This window comes from Panthera onca, chromosome X (genome assembly GCF_046562875.1).
Source record: "Panthera onca isolate mPanOnc1 chromosome X, mPanOnc1 haplotype 2, whole genome shotgun sequence".
In the NCBI taxonomy this organism is placed as follows: Eukaryota; Metazoa; Chordata; class Mammalia; order Carnivora; family Felidae; genus Panthera; species Panthera onca.
The window spans coordinates 109,206,708-109,224,727 of NC_138357.1; the positions used below are offsets into that span (position 1 = coordinate 109,206,708).

Below are 18,020 nucleotides of genomic sequence, written 5' to 3' on the forward strand. Positions count from 1 at the left end.
AGTTGGTTCTTGTGCCAGCCCCCCATTTACCTAATGCTAAAGTCCTTATGGAAGAAATAAATCTCAGTTGGTAAGAAGATGGGTAGGTTCTTTGTTTCATTTTGGTGTTTGAGCGTGTAGAAATGAGAAGGTTGTGTGTGTCTTCACCCAGGCAGTGAGGAGGATTTAAAGCTGATTCAGTGATACAGGGCTTTAGAAGGTAACAGAGAAAACTCAGTCCCCTGTCAGCTGGATCCAGTTAGCCAGCCCAAGAGCAAGTTCTCTGTGCAGTAATGCACCAGGTGCTGTGGGGAGGAGTAGGAGAAGTAATTCACAGCCCCTACCCTTGAATATCATGTCCACTTAACAGGAGACCGTAGTTTGGGATGTGGAAGCATGCCAGGATGCTGGAATCCCTTGTGAGAGAGCTTTTTTTTCTTTTTGGTACATTTGACGTTAATATATTGGACTTTACGTACCTTATAAGCTGCATTTTATCCACTGAGCAGAAGTGCTTCCCAACAAGGGAGACTCCATTGACCAGATCCCCAAGTTAAGACAGGTCCCTGCCTCTGAAGAAAACATGCAACTTGCTGATCCCAAAACATTTTTGGACACGGAGAGGACGAGTCTACTTTTGAGGGGATCTTAAGTCCCCAGTGTAAGCGGCAGACTCCAGCCTCTAGACCAGTGCTGTCCAGTAGAAATACAATTTAAAATGTTCTAGTAGCCAGGGTTTAAAAAGTTGAAAAAGGTGAAGTTAATCTTAATATGTTCTGTTTAGCCTGATATATCCAAAATATGATCATTTCAACATTAATCAATATAAAAATAATGAGTGGGGTATTTTATATTCTTTTCTTGATAGTAAGTCTGAGATCCAGTGTGTATATTATATTGGAACACATCAAAATTCAGACTAGCCACTTTCAAGTGCTCGGTAGCCATATGTGGCTGTAGAGGGAGCTTAGACACCTGCACAGACCTGTAGAGAGAGAGAGAGAGCTCTGCAAAGCCGCAATGATAAATACATGTCATGTTGCATAGCACGCGCACACACACACACGCACACACACACACACACACACACACACGTGTATATTTACTCAAAGCTAAGAAACTACTTCATACTTTGCACTTGTAATATTTTCTTTGCTACCCTATCCTCTTTTGGTTTGGAGACTATTGTAGTGATGTAGATGAGAATTATTAAGTTTGAAGTTACGGATGGGGCAGTGGAGAAGGAGAGAACTGCATGAATATGGGAGACACTAAGGAGGTAAGCATCCCAGGATTTGACAACTGAGTCTGAGGGTTGGTCAGTATCAAGGAAGATTCAGTTTTCTGGCTTCCTCGAGTGGGTACCATCACTGAGGTGAGAGTATTAGGGGACAGTAGGTTGTGAGAGTTGCGTTGGGGATAGCATGCAGACTTCCATTTGGAGGTGTCTACTTAATGTTTGGTTTTGGAACTCGGGAGAGAGTTCTGAGCTGGAGATGTAGATGTGGGAGAGGTCAGTGTGGAAGAGATGGAAGTGAAATTGATCGGAATGAAATGGAGTCAGACAGTTTCTGGACCAAGAACATGGTAATTGAAATGGAAATGGTTAGCTAGCAAGAGCACCTCAGGATAATCCTACTACAAGTAATTCGAGAAGATAACTGACCCTGGGCCATACTATCAGGTTCTTAGAAGGGGAGAAATAGAAGAGCTGTAATTAAAGCTATTAGAAGGCTCCTTATAGCTGCCTGTATCTATGTGAAATCTGGTTAAATTAATCTACTCTATCCCAGAATCTTTCCAGAATCGAGCCCTGAGGGACACCATGTATTATTTTTTTAAGCTTATTTATTTATTTTGAGAGGGAGGCCAGAGAAAGGAGAGAGAGAATCCCAAACAGGCCCTGCATTTTCAGCTTGGAGCCCAATGCGGGGCTCGAACCCATGAACCTTGAGATCACGACCTGAGCTGGAAGCGAGTCAGACCCTTAACCAACTGAGCCAGCCAGGCACCCCCTGAGAGACACCATTCAAAGAGCCAGTAGAGGTGGATCATGAAAAGAAGACAGAGAGGTACTTCTCAAATATCTGGGAGATCAGGGGGCCGGTGGCAGGGTACGTTCTGTGGTGGGAATGTCCAGTAGAACCAAATGCAGCAGACAGATCAAACGGGATAATGAAGCAAAGGCTCCTTTGGATTTAGAAAGAAAAGGTCACTGGTGATGTTTCAGTGATGTAATGGGAGCAGAGGCCAGATGGCAGTGAGTTGAGGAGCTTTTAGAAGGTGGGGAAGTAGAAGGTTGCCTGAGAAGATAAGCAGATAGAATGTGTAGGATCCAAAGGTGGATGAATCAGGATTTAGGGTTGAGAGAGGCTAGCTTTTTTCTCTTCTTCCTTTTTCATCTCATTCTTCCCAACATCTGTCCAGTGTGCCAAGGCTTTTGGTTGGCTCATTCTTTGACGATGGTAGTAACTCACACTTACATGCAAATGGCAAAGAGCCAGTGAGAGAAGGTGAAAGTGATAGGGGGAAAATTGAGGGGGGAATGAGTCTTAGGCTGTGGAGACACTGGGCTCTAGTGAACAAGTGGAAGAATTGGTTTCAACTAGAAGAGACATTTCTTTCACTGGCAAGGATGTTTTGGGTAAGAAGTTTTAAAGGGGGAGGGCATTGAATGTTGAAAGCCTCTCCTTATCTGATAGGCTCGGATTTCTCTCTAAGGTGGAGGTGAAGTTAGTGGCTTGGTTCTAGCAGGTGCAGAAGTGTAAATATGGGATAGCCTGAGAAGCTGGGTCCAACCCCAGAGTATTCCTCTCCAGAGGCCTCCAGGCTAGGGTGGGAATAGGGAAGGGTGGAAAGGCTGAGCGGTTCCTGATGAGACAGGGTTCCAAGGAGAGAAAATGGATCTGTCCCATTATGGCCTCTGGGGCTCCACACCAACCCCCAGGATCAAGAAAGATGTAGATTTGGAGCTTCCATGGGAAGTGGGCTGGCCCACCGCAGAAGGGCGGGGCCTGGCAAGACAAGAATGCCACAGCCTAGTCTCTGCTCATTGGAGCCCACAGTTTCCTTCCAACGTCAGTTTTACCAGTGAATTACTCTGTGGGCTTAAGCAAATCACTTCTCGTCTCTGGACCCCAGTTCTGTCACTCATGACGGATTGGATAGATGATCTTTGCCAGCCCCAAGATTGTGATTCCAGCTTCCCTCACCACGGAGCATGCTCCACCCCAGTGTGTTCTGTTTGATCTCTTGCTTCTCTCAAAAAGCAGGGCTACCCTACTCCTCCCCTCCTTTTGGTTGTATCCAGTTGGGGTAAAAACAGGTTGAATGATCTTATGGCAGGACACATTGGCTAAATACGAATAACAAATGCTGGCAAAAGACTCTGGAACTTTACATTAGTAAAAGAAACAAACCTGTTGTCTTCCAACTTTATTCTTCAGATGCTTCTTCAGAAAGGTTGAGTGTATTCTAAATCATATGTTGAACATTCTAGTCATTGTCCAAAGAAACCTAGCTTGACTCTCTTCTTAATGTGAAGGATGACCCCCTAATTGATCTATCTCCTAACACTAAAGTTCGAAATACTGGGTTCTCTTTGAGGCAAGGCAGTATGGCATTGAGCTGTAGGGGCCTTGTCTAGCTGAAGCCAGCCACATCAGCTCACTGCTCCGGGTTAAAGTCCAACAGTGCGTCAGGCCATAGTCTTGGAACTCTTGAGTCTTTTGCTCATACCCACACAAAGAAAGCTTCTTGGTGCCTCTTGATGGGAAAAAAAATGTAGAAAAAGGTTTATTCCGTCTGATAACTGGGGGTGGGATGAAAAGGAGAAAACAAGGAAGGTAGGAACAGACCCAAGTCGTTGCAAGCTAGGCCTATTTTCTTCCAATAATCTCCCAGGTAACAGCCTCTACCTTGCTAGGATCTGATTACCCGTTGCTGGCCTCAGACCATAGCATTATTGTTTTAACATTCCTACCTTCCTCTTTATCCCAGCAGGAGACAGGTTGTATGGGAGGCTGGGGAAGCTGACCTTGCTTGGGAATAAAGAGACAGTTTAACACTCAACAATCTTGAAGGCACACTTGAAAACACAGTGATTAGAAAGTAAAGCAGCAAGCCCTGTTAGTGTGCACCTGTGTAGTAATGGGCAGGGCCACACGAGGCCAGCCCATGGAGCTGGATTCATTTTCATATAATCTCCTCACTTCCACCAAAGCGTGTGACTTGATGTTTTTGTTTTCCACTTCGTAATTCATGCACGTTGAACCTGACATAAGTGTAAAAGGGAGCTGACGGCGATTTAAGCTGGCATTTAAGAAGAATAGCAACAATAATAATAGGTTAATAGAAGCCCCGTGAATGATGTGTACAGCCTGTTGCCAACCAAATGATGCTGGAAGCCTATTCCTGGTACCTGCCGGCTTCTGGGCTTCATGTCTAGTGCCTGATTTTGACGGTAGGCACAGTCACATGACACTAAATCCTGTTGTACCTCCAAATTGTTCAGTTACACGGGAATTGTTCTATACTGGGCTTAAGACTAGTGGTCTCATTCATTGCCCTCTGTGGGCAAATGGGGGACTGGTGCACCCTGTGTTAGGCACTGTGCTGGTGCCCTATGTGTGTGACCTCGTTTAACCAGGCTGCAGGCCTGTAAGATAAGGATCACTATTCCCTGTGTTAGAAATAAGGAGACCAAGAATTAAGTAATTCCCCAAAGATCAAGCACACTGATAAAGCTGGGATTTAAAGTTAGGTTTGTCTGACTTGTAAAGCCCCATGTTGCCACTACACACAGTCCCCCAGCATCAGTGAGCAGAGAATCACCTGCTCAGGCTTCCAGGGGAGTTGGAAGCAAGGTGTTTGTGCATGCACTTTGAAAAACGCTGTATTTAGCTCTCCCGTGTCACATTGTCCGCCTTTGGGACCAGGAATGGAAACAATTTCGATGTCTAGGCTCTTGGTAGTAAATTTAGAAACTCAAAGTAAAGATTTTTGACCCGGCGTACCTACTCCTAGGAAACTTGTGCATATGGCCACAAAAGATGAGTAATAGGATGTTCTTAGCAGCATTATTCATAATAACTCCAACTGGAAACTACCCAGATCCCCGGCAGAAGGAGAATGGATAAATAAATTGTTGTATTTTCACACAATGAAATGCTACATGGCAATGGAGCATGAAGAGTCTACAACTACCTGCAAAAATATGGATAAATCTCACAAACATAATATCGAATGAAAAGAAGCCAGTAACAAAAGAATATGCATTACAGGATTCCATTTCTATTAAATATTTTAAAAATAGGCAAGCCAATCTGTGAGGTTAGAAGTCAGGATAGCAGAAGGAGCACAGGACGGATGCTGGCAGTGGTAGTTTACTTGATCTGGGTGCTGCTGCGTATGTTCATTCTGTGCACGTCCAGAGTTCCACACTTAGGATCTCTGCACGCTGCCGTACATGTATTGTTCTTTAATACAAAGTTGAAAGGTGCTGTGACCACAGTAATGGAGAGAGGGTACACTCAGCAACAGATTGAGCATTTCACATAACTCTGGTGGTCTCACAGATCCCGTTCTAAGGAATGGTATCCAATTCTACCTGCAGTTACAGCTCTGGGCCACTAACAGAGCTTTGCTGTGCTCCTGGGTCAGCCCCCAGCCTCGAAGAGAGCATAGGTAAGCTGCTGAACTAAACTCGCCTTGCTTCTAGTACCTTGTCTAGCCTTAGTCAGGTTATCTGTGAATTAAAAGCCATGGTGCCCAATCTATGTGTGCTTTATAACAATGGCCTGGCCACACAGTCCGTTTCTAGACTCAGAAGGAGGTGGACGGGATTGGTTAGGTAGCAAGAGGGACTCTGGATAATCCTTTTATAGGGCAAATTCTAGGAAACGACTGACCCCAAACCATCCTATCATGTTTTTTAAGGGAAGAAAAATAGAAGAGCTGTAACTAAGCCAGAGAAATCCTCCCTGTATCTGCCTATCTCTATATGAGATCTGATTAAATTAATCTACATATCCCACAGTCTTCCAGGATAGAATCCTGAGAAACAGTTTTTAAAGGTCCAAGAGAGGAAAGGTATTAAAAGGAAGACAGAGAGGCATTTCTCAAATAGGTGGGAGTTTGGGTTCTAAGAGCAATGTGGTTGGTTCATTGATAGTTAGATGTGGGTTTTTTTTTTGTTTGTTTCCATAAAATACTGTTTTTATTAAAGAAGTCATCCACTCTGCACAATCAATCTTCTTTGGAACATCTTTGGAAAATCTTATTTGGAAGATCTTCCCTTCAGTGGCTCACGAAAAAAGGGGGTGGGTTATTATTGAAATGGAATCTAGCAAATACCTCAGGCTGCAACATTTTAGAAATATCTGTACTTCCGTCCAACTTTACAGCAAACCTCCCACACTGCGTAATTTGTTCTAATGCTTGTTTCTTCCAGTCTTCAGCAATGTTTTCTATATGTCTTCTAAATATATTTGCTGACAAAGGAATGCGTTTTAGTTTGACATCAATTTTTTCCCCATGTACTAGAGCAGCCAGCTGTACTGTGGCATGAAGAGCAGGTGCTTCTGCAGTGGTATGAGACTTTTGGTTTTTCTTTATTGAATTACGGAAATTTGAAAAAGGCTTCTGCCATTTATCATTACATGCAACAGTATTTTGTGAAGGCCTGGATTGAGTATCACGTCTTGAAACATCACTGAAAAAATCCTAGAGATTTTTCTTCATGTTCTGGATGCTTTGCTTTTTTTTTTTTTTTTTTTTTTAATTTTTTTTTTAACGTTTTTATTTATTTTTGAGACAGAGAAAGACACAGCATGAACAGGGGAGGGGCAGAGAGAGAGGGAGACACAGAATCTGAAACAGGCTCCAGGCTCTGAGCAGTCAGCACAGAGCCCGACGCGGGGCTCGAACCCACGGACCGTGAGATCATGACCTGAGCCGAAGTCGGACGCTTAACCGACCGAGCCACCCAGGCGCCCCTGGATGCTTTGCTTTTAAGTATCATGGTAATTACAGTAGCTTCATATGATCGTAACCTAATAACTCAAGGTACAATATACGCTCCAGGTGAAGTTTAATGCTAATGGCAGCAGATATTTCAAATAGTCCTCTTTGTGATACTTGTCCATTCAGCTGTCTTCCTGTTGATCTGATTAGGTCTTCGTTGTTCATACCTGATAACGTGGCTGATGCAAGACACCTACAAAGGGCTCTTGTTCGCTTGTGCTTGTATTATTTTCGCTTTCCTATTTCATTATGGAAAGTGTTTTAAGCCAATTGGTGATCCTGTGAGCATTGGTTTAGTTAAAACTAGGTAACATAATCTATAAATGCCCTTTACCAGGCCCACGCAAACTGCATTAAATTACAATAAGCTAAAAGCAAATGAAAATGTCAGGGGATCCAGACCCCCCCTTCTCAGCTGTACACTTTGCATTTTTCCTTGAGGACACTTCACGGACGTGATGTTGACAGAGATAGGGCACCGTATCAACCTGCATGTTAGAATTAGATGTCAGTAACGCGTCTTGTTTTTTAACATGAAAAATAAATCTAAGCCCAAGTGTTGTTCTCTAATGGATTGTCTCGCCTGTCCCACATTAGAAATCCCTGGTCTCCAGATTCTACATCTTGCCCTTGGATCCAGCAGTGAGGGGGAGGACTGCATTTTCAGGCTCCGTGTTTGGCCTCTTATAGAAATGCTCTCTTGAACTGCTTTTTGGTTCTGAGGCTGTGCCTTGCCTCATAACGGTACTTTGAGCAAACAAAAACAGGGTTTTCTTTATTAGGGCGTTGTTGTTGAGTATGCTGGTCCCACTACCGAGCATCAGCCAGCATGCCCCTTCCGGCAGCACCACTGGAGCAAAGGCTATAAAATTCGGCCTCAGGAAACGCCGTGCTCCTCCTCAGGATCTATTTTGGTTTTTTGCTTATGGACGATATTAACTTTGTCTCTCTCTTTGCTCTGACTGCTTAGAGCTTAAAGTCATTTTTGTGATCGGCCTGAAATGTGGAGAAGTGGGATAGGGATTCCTGTATGCTCGTTTCCCTTCTGACCTTTGTTGAAACCGTATTTCCTCCCTCAACCCAGATCTTGCAACTATTCAACTTTCAAATCTTTTTTTTTAAGTCACCTCAAGTCCTTTGAGGAAGAAGATGGGATATGAATAAGATATACGATTGTTATTGATGTTCATTATAAACTCCTTAAGCTCAGTTGCTTAAGAAAAATGGACTTAGGGTATGGACTTTTTAAATCTTGAGGTAAAAATGATTCTTTTCTCTTGTCAGCATCCTCTATGCATTTCGTGAATCTAAGATGCCCTTGATTATGAGATACAGTCCCATTGCAGAGATGTTACAATGTCAGAAAATGGCCGATACTGGTTTTAAGACATTTCTCATAAGACCCCTCTCCTCATCTCAGAGATGTTAACATGTGGGGGAAAACATATATTTTAGGATAAATGAATGTATTATTTAGATTACATTTCAGAAAGTGGCACACGGATGGTGTGGGGGGTTATGGCTTGTGGGAGGTCAGTGTTTTAGGGAAGCCTGGATCCCTAGAGCATAATAACATTTCTGATCTTGGGTCGCTGGAAGGGCAGAAATTGCTAGCCTGACCTAGGCGCAGGTGTTCACACATTGGTTTAAAAAATGTGACTATAAATGACATACATTGTACTGTGACTATAAATGACACAGCTTTTGTAGAGACTAATTCACCAACACATGTTAAAATGTTCTGCAAATATTTATCTCGAAAATGTTCATACCCCTGGTCTAAGTAATTCAGCTTCTAGGCATCTATCCTAAGGAAATAATCAGAGGCTCAGGGCTATGTTTAGAATGCTACTTATATTACTAAAACATAAACAACTTCATATTCAACAACAGAGAGATACCTAAATACATTACGGTTTTTCTGTTCAGGGGCATGCTGTATTGCTATCAAAATTAGCGAGAGTTAAATGGGAAATAAAATGTGTGCCGCCTGCTCATGTGGCTGTGTACCTAAAATTTCTCTAAAAAATAAAGTCTATTAAAAACAATGGGGGGGTGTTTTGCAGGAGTATGGACTCTTGAGAGGGTGGGGGGCTGTCACAAAGTGGCCATGGCTGGTGCAGTTAGAGCAGCTGGGGTCTCATTATACATCCTGCTCGGACTGCTGTCATTGGCATTGGGTAGGCCAGGCCTCGGGGAGGCTGTTCAGCGTAGCCGATGACCAGTTACCCAGAATCCTTGGAAAAGGAAATGACTTTATTGAAGGGGCCATTCTTCAAATGTATCTTACTGCTTAGCTTGCCCATTGCCTGCTCGTTCTCATTTTGGGATACCTGCTAATCTCTCCTCTCGGGCCTGCACCAACCAGCATTGGCCTCCAGGCCAACCAGGGCAGCTCCTTTCACAGCTAAACTTGATTGGCCTGTATTGTATTTCCTGGTGCCACTTGCACCTTCCAAATAGAAACATGAACAGATAAATTAGGTGCTCCTGCTTCCCTCCTATCTTTTTAATTTAACATTCTCTCTCTGAGATATGATGCCCCTACTTTTCATTGTCTTGCCTAAAAGAGTAATGCTTGGGAATTTTAGGCGCAGGGCTAGGGAGAATGGGAGATAGAACCACCAGATAATACCCTTAAAATAGTGAGGTTGAAGTCTAAATGACATAATAAAGTAATCATGACATACTGAGTGGAAAAAACCGTTCATGTAGCTAGGATTCCAAAGTTGTTAATATGTATGCATATCAGAAAGCCCTAAAAGAAACAGAGAGAGTGTTAACAGTGGTTATATTTGGAAAGTAGAATTATTGGTGAATTTTACTTTCCTTTCTTTATTTCCCCAAGTTTTCTGTAGGATATATCATGATAAAGTGTTATGCATTATATTTCTTATTCAGTTTAGTCTTTATGAATACAATCATTATCAATAATTCTCTCTCCAGTTTCTTATCAATAATTATTTACTCTCTAAGGACTTTAAATTCCTCCATTCAACAAATGTCTTTTGAGAACCTTCTGTCTGCCAGATACTGCCCTAGGAATTAAGGATATAGCAGTGAGGAGGATACAACAGACCAAGTCCCTGTTTTCTTTTCTTTAAAAAAATTTTTTTTAATGTTTATTTATTTTTGAGAGACAGAGAGAGAGAGAGAGAGAGAGAGAGAGAGAGACCAAAAGCAGGGGAGGGGCAGAGAGGGAGGGACACAAAGAGTCCAAAGCAGGCTCCAGGCTCTGAGCTGTCAGCACAGAGCCCTATGTGGGGCTCGAACTCACGAACTGCGAGATCATGACCTGAGTCGAAGTTGGACTCTTAACCAACTGAGCTACCCAGATGCCCCCCAAGTCCCTGTCTTCTTAGAGCTTCCAGTATTCAGGGGAGATTGGCCATAAATATATAGTGTCTCCTTATTAAACAACCAGGACCTTGCCTCAGCCTGAACTCATGTCCTTAGCTGAATGAATGAATTGAGTCTAGTGGCTTTAAATAGCATTTATATCTGTATGGTTTCTTAACCTGTATCGCTAGCTTAGTTCTCTGTCCCCAGCTTTAGACTGGTAAATCCGACTGCCTACCTGATGTCTCCACTGGGAGATCTAACAGGTATGTCACACCAAATGTGTGAGAGCAGAATTCTTGATTTCTCCATCCTGTCTGTCCCACTCTCACACCTACTCTTCCAGCGTCTCCCCACATTAGGGAGTGGTGATGCCATCTTTCCACGTCTTCAGGCCAGTGACTTTGGAGTTACCTTGACTTCTGTCAGTTTTTTTTACTCTCTACATTCAGTAAATTTCAAATTTTGTTTATTCAAAATCTATCCAAAATCTGACTACTTATCACTACCTCCCCTGCTATCACCCTGATCCCAGCCTCCAGCTACCTACTCTTGCCCAATGATTACACCAGTTCCCTTAGTGGTTTTCTTGCTCCTGCCTTTGACCTTTTAGAGTTTAACCTTAATGTAGCAGCCAGGTGGTCCCATTAGGACTAAGTCAGGTCATCTTACTCCCTGTGCAAAACTCTCTCATGGCTCCCATCTTCCCAGTGGAAAGCCAGTCTTTAGAGCATCCTAAAAACCCCATACCATTGGGTTCCTCCCATCTCCTGCCTTGTACCTCACTTCTCTGTCTGTATCTCCTACTACTTTTCTTTTTTTGTTCACCTTCTCCAGGCATACTGGCCTTCTTGTTATTCCTGGAAGAAGCTGGGCATGCTACTGCCTCAGGGCCTTTGCACTTGATGTTTCCTCTACCTGGAGAGTTCTTTCTCCACATGGCTCAATCGATCCTTTATATATTGATACATATATCAGCTCCCTTGGCTATCCTATTTACAGGTAAACCCTGTGCATTCTTTATCCCCCTTCCTTGCCTTTATTTTTTTCTAAGCACTGTCACCTTTTAACATACTACGCATTTCACATTCTTTTTTGTTGTTGTTGTTTATTGTCTTTAAGGATCACAAAGACAGGATCTTTTTGTTTTTGTTTTTGTTTTTTTCCTGATATATCCTTAGAACCTAAAACCAGTGCCTGGCACACAGCAAGCCCTCAAGTAGTATTTGCTGGATGTTGGAAAAGTGAATAGAGAGTAGATAGTATGAAGATAACTTAAATTGTTTTTAAAAGCTCAAATAAATTTTAAATGTTCCATATACCTGAGAATAATATCATTTAGCAGTTAGTTTATAAATAATAGTTGTTATTTTTTTTTTTTTGAGAGAGAGAGAGAGAGAGGGACAGTGTGTGAGTGGGGGAGGGGCAGAGAGAGAGGCAGATACAGAATCTGAAGCAGGCTCCAGGCTCTGAGCTGTCAGCACAGAGCCTGACATGGGGCTTGAACTCACAAACTGTGAGATCACGACCTGAGCCGAAGTCGGATGTTTAACCGACTGAGCCACCCAGGTGCCCCTAATAGTTGTTATTTTTAAAAGTACTCCTCTTTTCCTGTTAGACTCCTTTTCCCCTCGACATTTGGAACACCTGATCCTAGATTAGATTTCCTGCATCTCTGAATTCCCAAGATAGGAGATATTTCTTTAAATTTATTTTAAAATTAGATAAATTGTGGGGTGCCTGAGTGGCTCAGTCGGTTAAGTGTCCGACTCTGGGTTTTGGCTCAGGTCATGATCTTATGGTTCTTGAGTTCAAGCCCTGCATAGGGCTCTGCACTGACAGTGCGGAGCCTGCTTGGGATTCTCTTTCTCCCTCTCTCCCTCAAAATAAATAAACAAACTTTAAGAATAAAATAAGATAGGGGGCCCTGGGTGGCTCAGTCGGTTGAGCATCCTACTTCGGCTCAGGTCATGATCTCGTGGTCCATGAGTTCGAGCCCTGCATGGGGCTCTGTGCTGACAGCTCAGAGCCTGCAGCCTGCTTCGGATTCTGTGTCTCCCTCTCTCTCTGCCCCTTCCCCACTCACGCTCTGTCTCTCTCACTCTCAAAAATAAAGAAATGTTTTAAAAAAATAAAAATAAATAAAATAAGATGAATTGTATAAGTGTGTTCTCATGTAAAAATAAAATAACAGACACAAATGGAGTAAACAGTAAAAACATCCTTTCATCTCTTCTGCCCATGTGGTCTTCTTCCCCCAGTTAATAATTTGTTGTATATCCATCCTTCTTGGCCAGTGCTGTCCAAGAGAACTTTCTGTGATAATAGGAATGTTCTATATCTATGCTAATACTGTAGCAGCCACTAGCCACATTTGGTTATCAAGCACCTAAAATGTGGCTAATGTGACCGACAAAATGAGTTTTTAATTTTATCTCATTAATTTCACGAAATGTAATTTGAATTTAATTAAGTAGGCACATGTGGCTAATGACTACCACATCGGACAGCACAGTTCTAAACTATTTCTACAATTAGCTATTTTTCTCTCTCTTTAAGCATACAATATCATACTATACAACATGTGTACATATTATACTTCTGTCTCTGTCACTTGCTTTTTGCATTTAGCAAAATGTCCTAAAACTTGTTCCTGGTCTGTACATACATATCTGTGTCACTGTTTTCAATGTTGCCTATTACTTCATAATATGTGCATACCATACTTAGCTAAATGAAAAACAGGTCTTTCTTGGTGCCAAGCGATGTGCTAGGCCTCCTTTGTCTCCACTCCACTGGCATCTGTCAAGCCTCTGCAGCAGCTGCCTGGGCTGAGCCTCTGCATAATCACAGACAGAGTCCAAGAATCCAGGGATTTACATATGTTGGGCCTACAGTCCAGTGTAAAATCTACCATTTCTTCCCTGTCTTCAAAAGACTAACATAATTTGATCCCAAATAAAATCATGCCTTAAAAACTATGTTCAACTGGCAAACACAAACCTAACAGAATGAGACTGAGGACTGAGATTTTGTGATGTGTTTTTCTAATTCTGAATTTGCAGTTCGAAAGCTGGGGAGTCCTGAGTCAAAAGGGCTGCCTGGGAAAAGTCGATTTGTTTCTGAGGTCCTGTTCTTATCTCTTTCGCGTATCCTGGTGAACAAGTTGTAACTTTGCTATAAAATTCTTTCCTACTGGAGGACATTCTTGGGATGGTTATGACTTTATTAACTATGGGTAATTCACTTTTCAATTGATCTCTGTGCTTCTAACATGCCTCATCAACATTTGCTAGTGAACATTTATTGAGCCTGGCAGCCGTACTCTTATATATACTGTATCAGCCAAGGCCCTGTCGAGACACAGACGGCTCATTCTAAACGGGAAATATGAAAAGAGGTTAATAAAAGGGACTATTCACCAGGGTGCGGGCGTTTCAGGAAACCTCAAGGGATAGTATGCACCCTAGGCCTGGAAATGTTAGGGCTTGTCACTCCTAGGCATGAAGGAAGGGGAGAGTGTGGTCGCCGGAACTTGGCAGGGCACTGTGTGAAGACGGGCCTCTCACCACAAGCTGTGCATATCGGTAAAAGGACAGAAACAACACATGCTTCCTAGCAGTGAGGAGGCCAGGTGGAAAGATACCCTAAGGTCACTCTTGCCCTGCCCTCTGGGGTTTGGCTTACTTGTCATGGATCCAGCTCAGTTTGAAGCAGAAAGGCAATGTAGCCTATTGGTGCACTCCGTACCGGAAGCCATCCAGAGAGGAATAGAGAAGAGCAGGAGAGAGTGGATTCTGGAGAAATCGAAGGAAGGTATCACTTAGACATACATCACTTCATTTACTCCTTACAGTAGCTTCATGAGGTAGATTATTTTATTGGATAATCAAATAGGTGAAGATACTGAAGGTTAGTTTAAGGACCAGCAATGTTTTTAAAAACCATGTTTAAAAAATAAAATGGGTGTCAGCTTGCTGTCTGATTGATCCAGTTGTCAGTCATTGATGCGGGAGTCCCGGTTCTATCCCCCGCCCTTTGTTTACATTCAACTGACATTTGCATTGTATACTTTATGTAACGTCCAATTTAAAAAAAATAATTATTTATTTTAAGCGATCTCGACATCTAATGTGGGGTTTGAACTCATGACTCTGAGACCAGGAGTTGCATTCTTTTCTGACTGAGCCGGCCAGGTGCCCCATGTAATGTCTAATAGCTTTTAAGTAAATATTTGACAATGACTAATTGAACGCATTTTGCAAATGAAATGTCCAACATCTAAAGTCTTTCCCTTTAAAAAGCATGACGGGAGGGGCTCTTGGGTGGCTCAGTTGGTTAAGGGTCAACTCTTGGTTTTGGCTAGGGTGATGATCTCACGGTTCTTGAGTTTGAGCCCCGCATCAGGCTCTGCACTGACAGTGCGGAACCTGCTTGGGATTCTATCCCTCTCTCTCTGTCCCTCCCGCACTCTCTCTCCCTCTCAGAATAAATAAGTAAACGTTAAAAAAAATGTAGAAAAAGCATTATGGGAATATGGCTTTGGTATGATACAGTACAGTTTATATAACCAGAACCTATATGACAAATAGGCAACGTATTCACATGCAATAACTCGGTGTTCTGAAATCCTAAATTAGGTAGAAAGAAGTTTAATTGCAGTCTTGCTCCAAGTCTGTGGTCTGGCAAGGTCCTTGCACATAGGAGGTCCGGGGTTTGGGGCCAGCCCTCTTTAACCCTTTAATACCCTCCATCTTTCCTGCTAAACATAAAAATTTCATGTGACTTCCAGCCCTGAATTTGGAATGTGGCTACCTAGGGGGGCACAGTCTATCCTCTGATGATCTCTACCGGTTCAGAGGCTTAATTTCTAAAATTTGTATGTTGAAAAGGGCAGGGTTTTCCCCCCACAGATTAAATTAGTAAAAACTGAATATGCCTTATCAGACTAAAACCTCCTCCCATTCTAAAAGCGCCATGCTTCACCTTTGAGGATTGCTGCCCCAGAGCCAATTCTGGTCCGTCCTTCCTTATTTGTCTCCTATTTACGCACTCTCCAAACGTCTAGCATCATATGAAATACATAGCAAGTGTTAGTAAACATTCAGCAATGTGATCTGGCTGATGTGGGGTCTAAGCCGCAGCTTGCCAGTAACCAATTCTCTGTCAGTCATGTGACCTACCACACCAAGTCTGGGTGAAAAATAGGGTCATGTCCTTTTATTTTTCAATTAATCATTTTCCCCCCTCTTCTTTAATTACCAGGCAGTCCATTGTGTCCTTTTTGAGGCCCCTCTATCCGAATGGCCTAAGAATCCAGAGAGTTTCCTCAGTTCAAAGGGAGCCAGAAAGGTAACGGAGTCTAAGGGACATAACACTGCTGCTTCCTGCTGCTATTTGGTGTCACTGTTGAAGACATGTTCTGTTTATTTGAGTGGAGACAGCCTCTATCTCAGACTTGTAAAATTAAATGAGCTGATACGTTTAAAGTGCTTAGTGTGTAAATGGTTACATGGCACTCTGTAGGCACTCAAAGATTGAGCTATTATGTTACATTATTGAGCCTCAGTTTTAGGACTTTCTTAGGACCTAAACCAGAGGATCCCTAGAAACACTCTAGGTCTGCCAAATGGTAAGGAATAGTTGGGGGCCTGGGTCCTCTGCAGGCTGTAAGTATATGTATAGCTTGGAGTCCAGGTTGGACCAGTCCCTGCCTCTCTTGGGAGCCTCTTGTTAACTTAGTCCCATTTTCCTGTGGTTGGTCTGTCCCTTGTAGTTGGAGGAGACAGAACCCATGTAGTTTAAAATTCCTTAGAAATCAAATGATTTATTCTGGCTCAGAGAAGAAGGAATCCTGGGGTGTTTGGGCTGAAACAATATTGGCTGAAGTCACAGGGCTGCTGGGCCTTAATCAACATCTTCCTGAATGTAGAGCTTGACTCTAAACCTAGGGGGTAATCTACCTCACTTTGGAAGGCAGTGTTCTGGCAGTGTTCACAACAAAGCTGTGGCTCAATAATTTTTGCATTCTCCCTGTTTCCAGCACAGTGCCTTGCACATACCAAGAAATACCCCTTCTCCATGTCAACTGATGCACACACATGTACGCATGTGCACACAGGCACACCCAAGCTCACTGAGGAACTCCGTCTGCCTTCCATTTCATTGCTTCTCTCTTCTTCCTACTTTTAGGCCACAATTCTTAGTGTGTGGATGATTACATGGCTCTGTGTATGCACTCAATTAAGAAGACAATACAGGGTGCATTGGAACCTGTTTCTCCAACTTTGAGTAACTATCCTTGATTTACAGCTTTCTCTGTCTCTGCTTTAATTACCAGATTTCACACCTTCTAGAACACACCTTTCTTGGAAAATGGGAACACCTTATCTTTTTTTTTTTTTTAAATATGAAATTTATTGTCAAATTGGTTTCCATACAACACCCAGGGCTCATCCCAACAGGTGCCCTCCTCAATAGCCATCACCCACCCTCCCCTCCCTCCCACCCCCATCAACCCTCAGTTTATTCTCAGTTTTTAAGAGTCTCTTATGGTTTGCCTCCCTCCCTCTCTAACCTCTTTTTTTTTCCTTCCCCTCCCCCATGGTCTTCTGTTAAGTTTCTCAGGATCCATATAAGAGTGAAAACATATGGTGTCTGTCTTTCCCTGTGTAACTTACTTCACTTAGCCTAACACTCTCCACTTCCATCCACGTTGCTACAAAAGGCCAGATTTCATTCTTTCTCATTGCCACGTAGTATTCCATTGTGTATATAAACCACAATGCCTTTATCCATTCCTCAGTTGATGGACAGTTAGGATCTTTCCATAATTTGGCTACTGTTGAAAGTGCTGCTCTAAACATTGGGGTACAAGTGCTCCTATGCCTCAGCACTCCTGTATCCCTTGGGTCAATTGCTAGCAGTGCTACTGCTGGGTCATAGGGTAGGTGTGTTTTTAATTTTTTGAGGAACCTCCACACTGTTTTCCAGAGCAGCTGCACCAATTTGCATTCCCACCAACGGTGCAAGAGGGTTCCCGTTTCTCCACATCCTTGCCAGCATCTATAGTCTCCTGATTTGTTCATTTTAGCCAGTCTCACTGGCGTGAGGAGGAACACCTTATCTTTTTAATAAGCTTTGCGACTGGCACATGAAGGATCTCCAAATAGTAATTTATTTCAGATCATGTGAAGAAGATTCACTGTCCACATCTATTAAAGGTTAATGACTCATTAATAAAAGCTAATCCATTTAGCTATTTAGGTTGTATCCTAAAAGTTCATTCATGGGTCAGTTTGCTTTGTTTCTAGGGGGAAGTCTGTTATCTATTATTATAATATGTAGTATTATATATTATGATATGTAATAATGAACACTAATAGTAATAATAATTGCCACAGTTTATTGGGTACCAGATACTTTATATACATTATTTCTATGGCACATAACAACCCTGAGAGATAGTTACCCATTTTACAGATAAAACTGAGCTTCAACAAGTTAAGGAATGTCTTTTTAAAAGTACACAAAGTCCAATGCATTTCTTGTCCTAAAGACAGCGCCTGCTAAAGGGGCATGACAGGCCACCCCATCACCTCCCTCTCCGTTCCTAGTCCCTTGACCAGCCGCAGCCTGCGGGCCCCAGGTGGGTGTCTGATTCAATGCCAGCCTATCCT

General features: G+C 42.7%; 1 protein-coding gene across 12 annotated transcripts in view; it reads left to right on the top strand.

Moving 5' to 3' along the window:
• The window catches only part of PCYT1B (phosphate cytidylyltransferase 1B, choline), a 126,286-nt gene that overhangs the window by 32,313 nt on the left and 75,953 nt on the right, over positions 1-18,020 (top strand). For 4 of the 12 annotated variants that reach the window (XM_081793425.1, XM_081793426.1, XM_081793423.1 and 1 more), the window contains exon 2: positions 15,607-15,693. The exons of the other annotated variants lie outside the window; for them this stretch is intronic. In XM_081793425.1, coding sequence (XP_081649551.1) covers positions 15,607-15,693 — 87 coding nt within the window. The remainder of the gene's footprint in view (positions 1-15,606; positions 15,694-18,020) is intronic. 12 annotated transcript variants of the gene reach the window in all.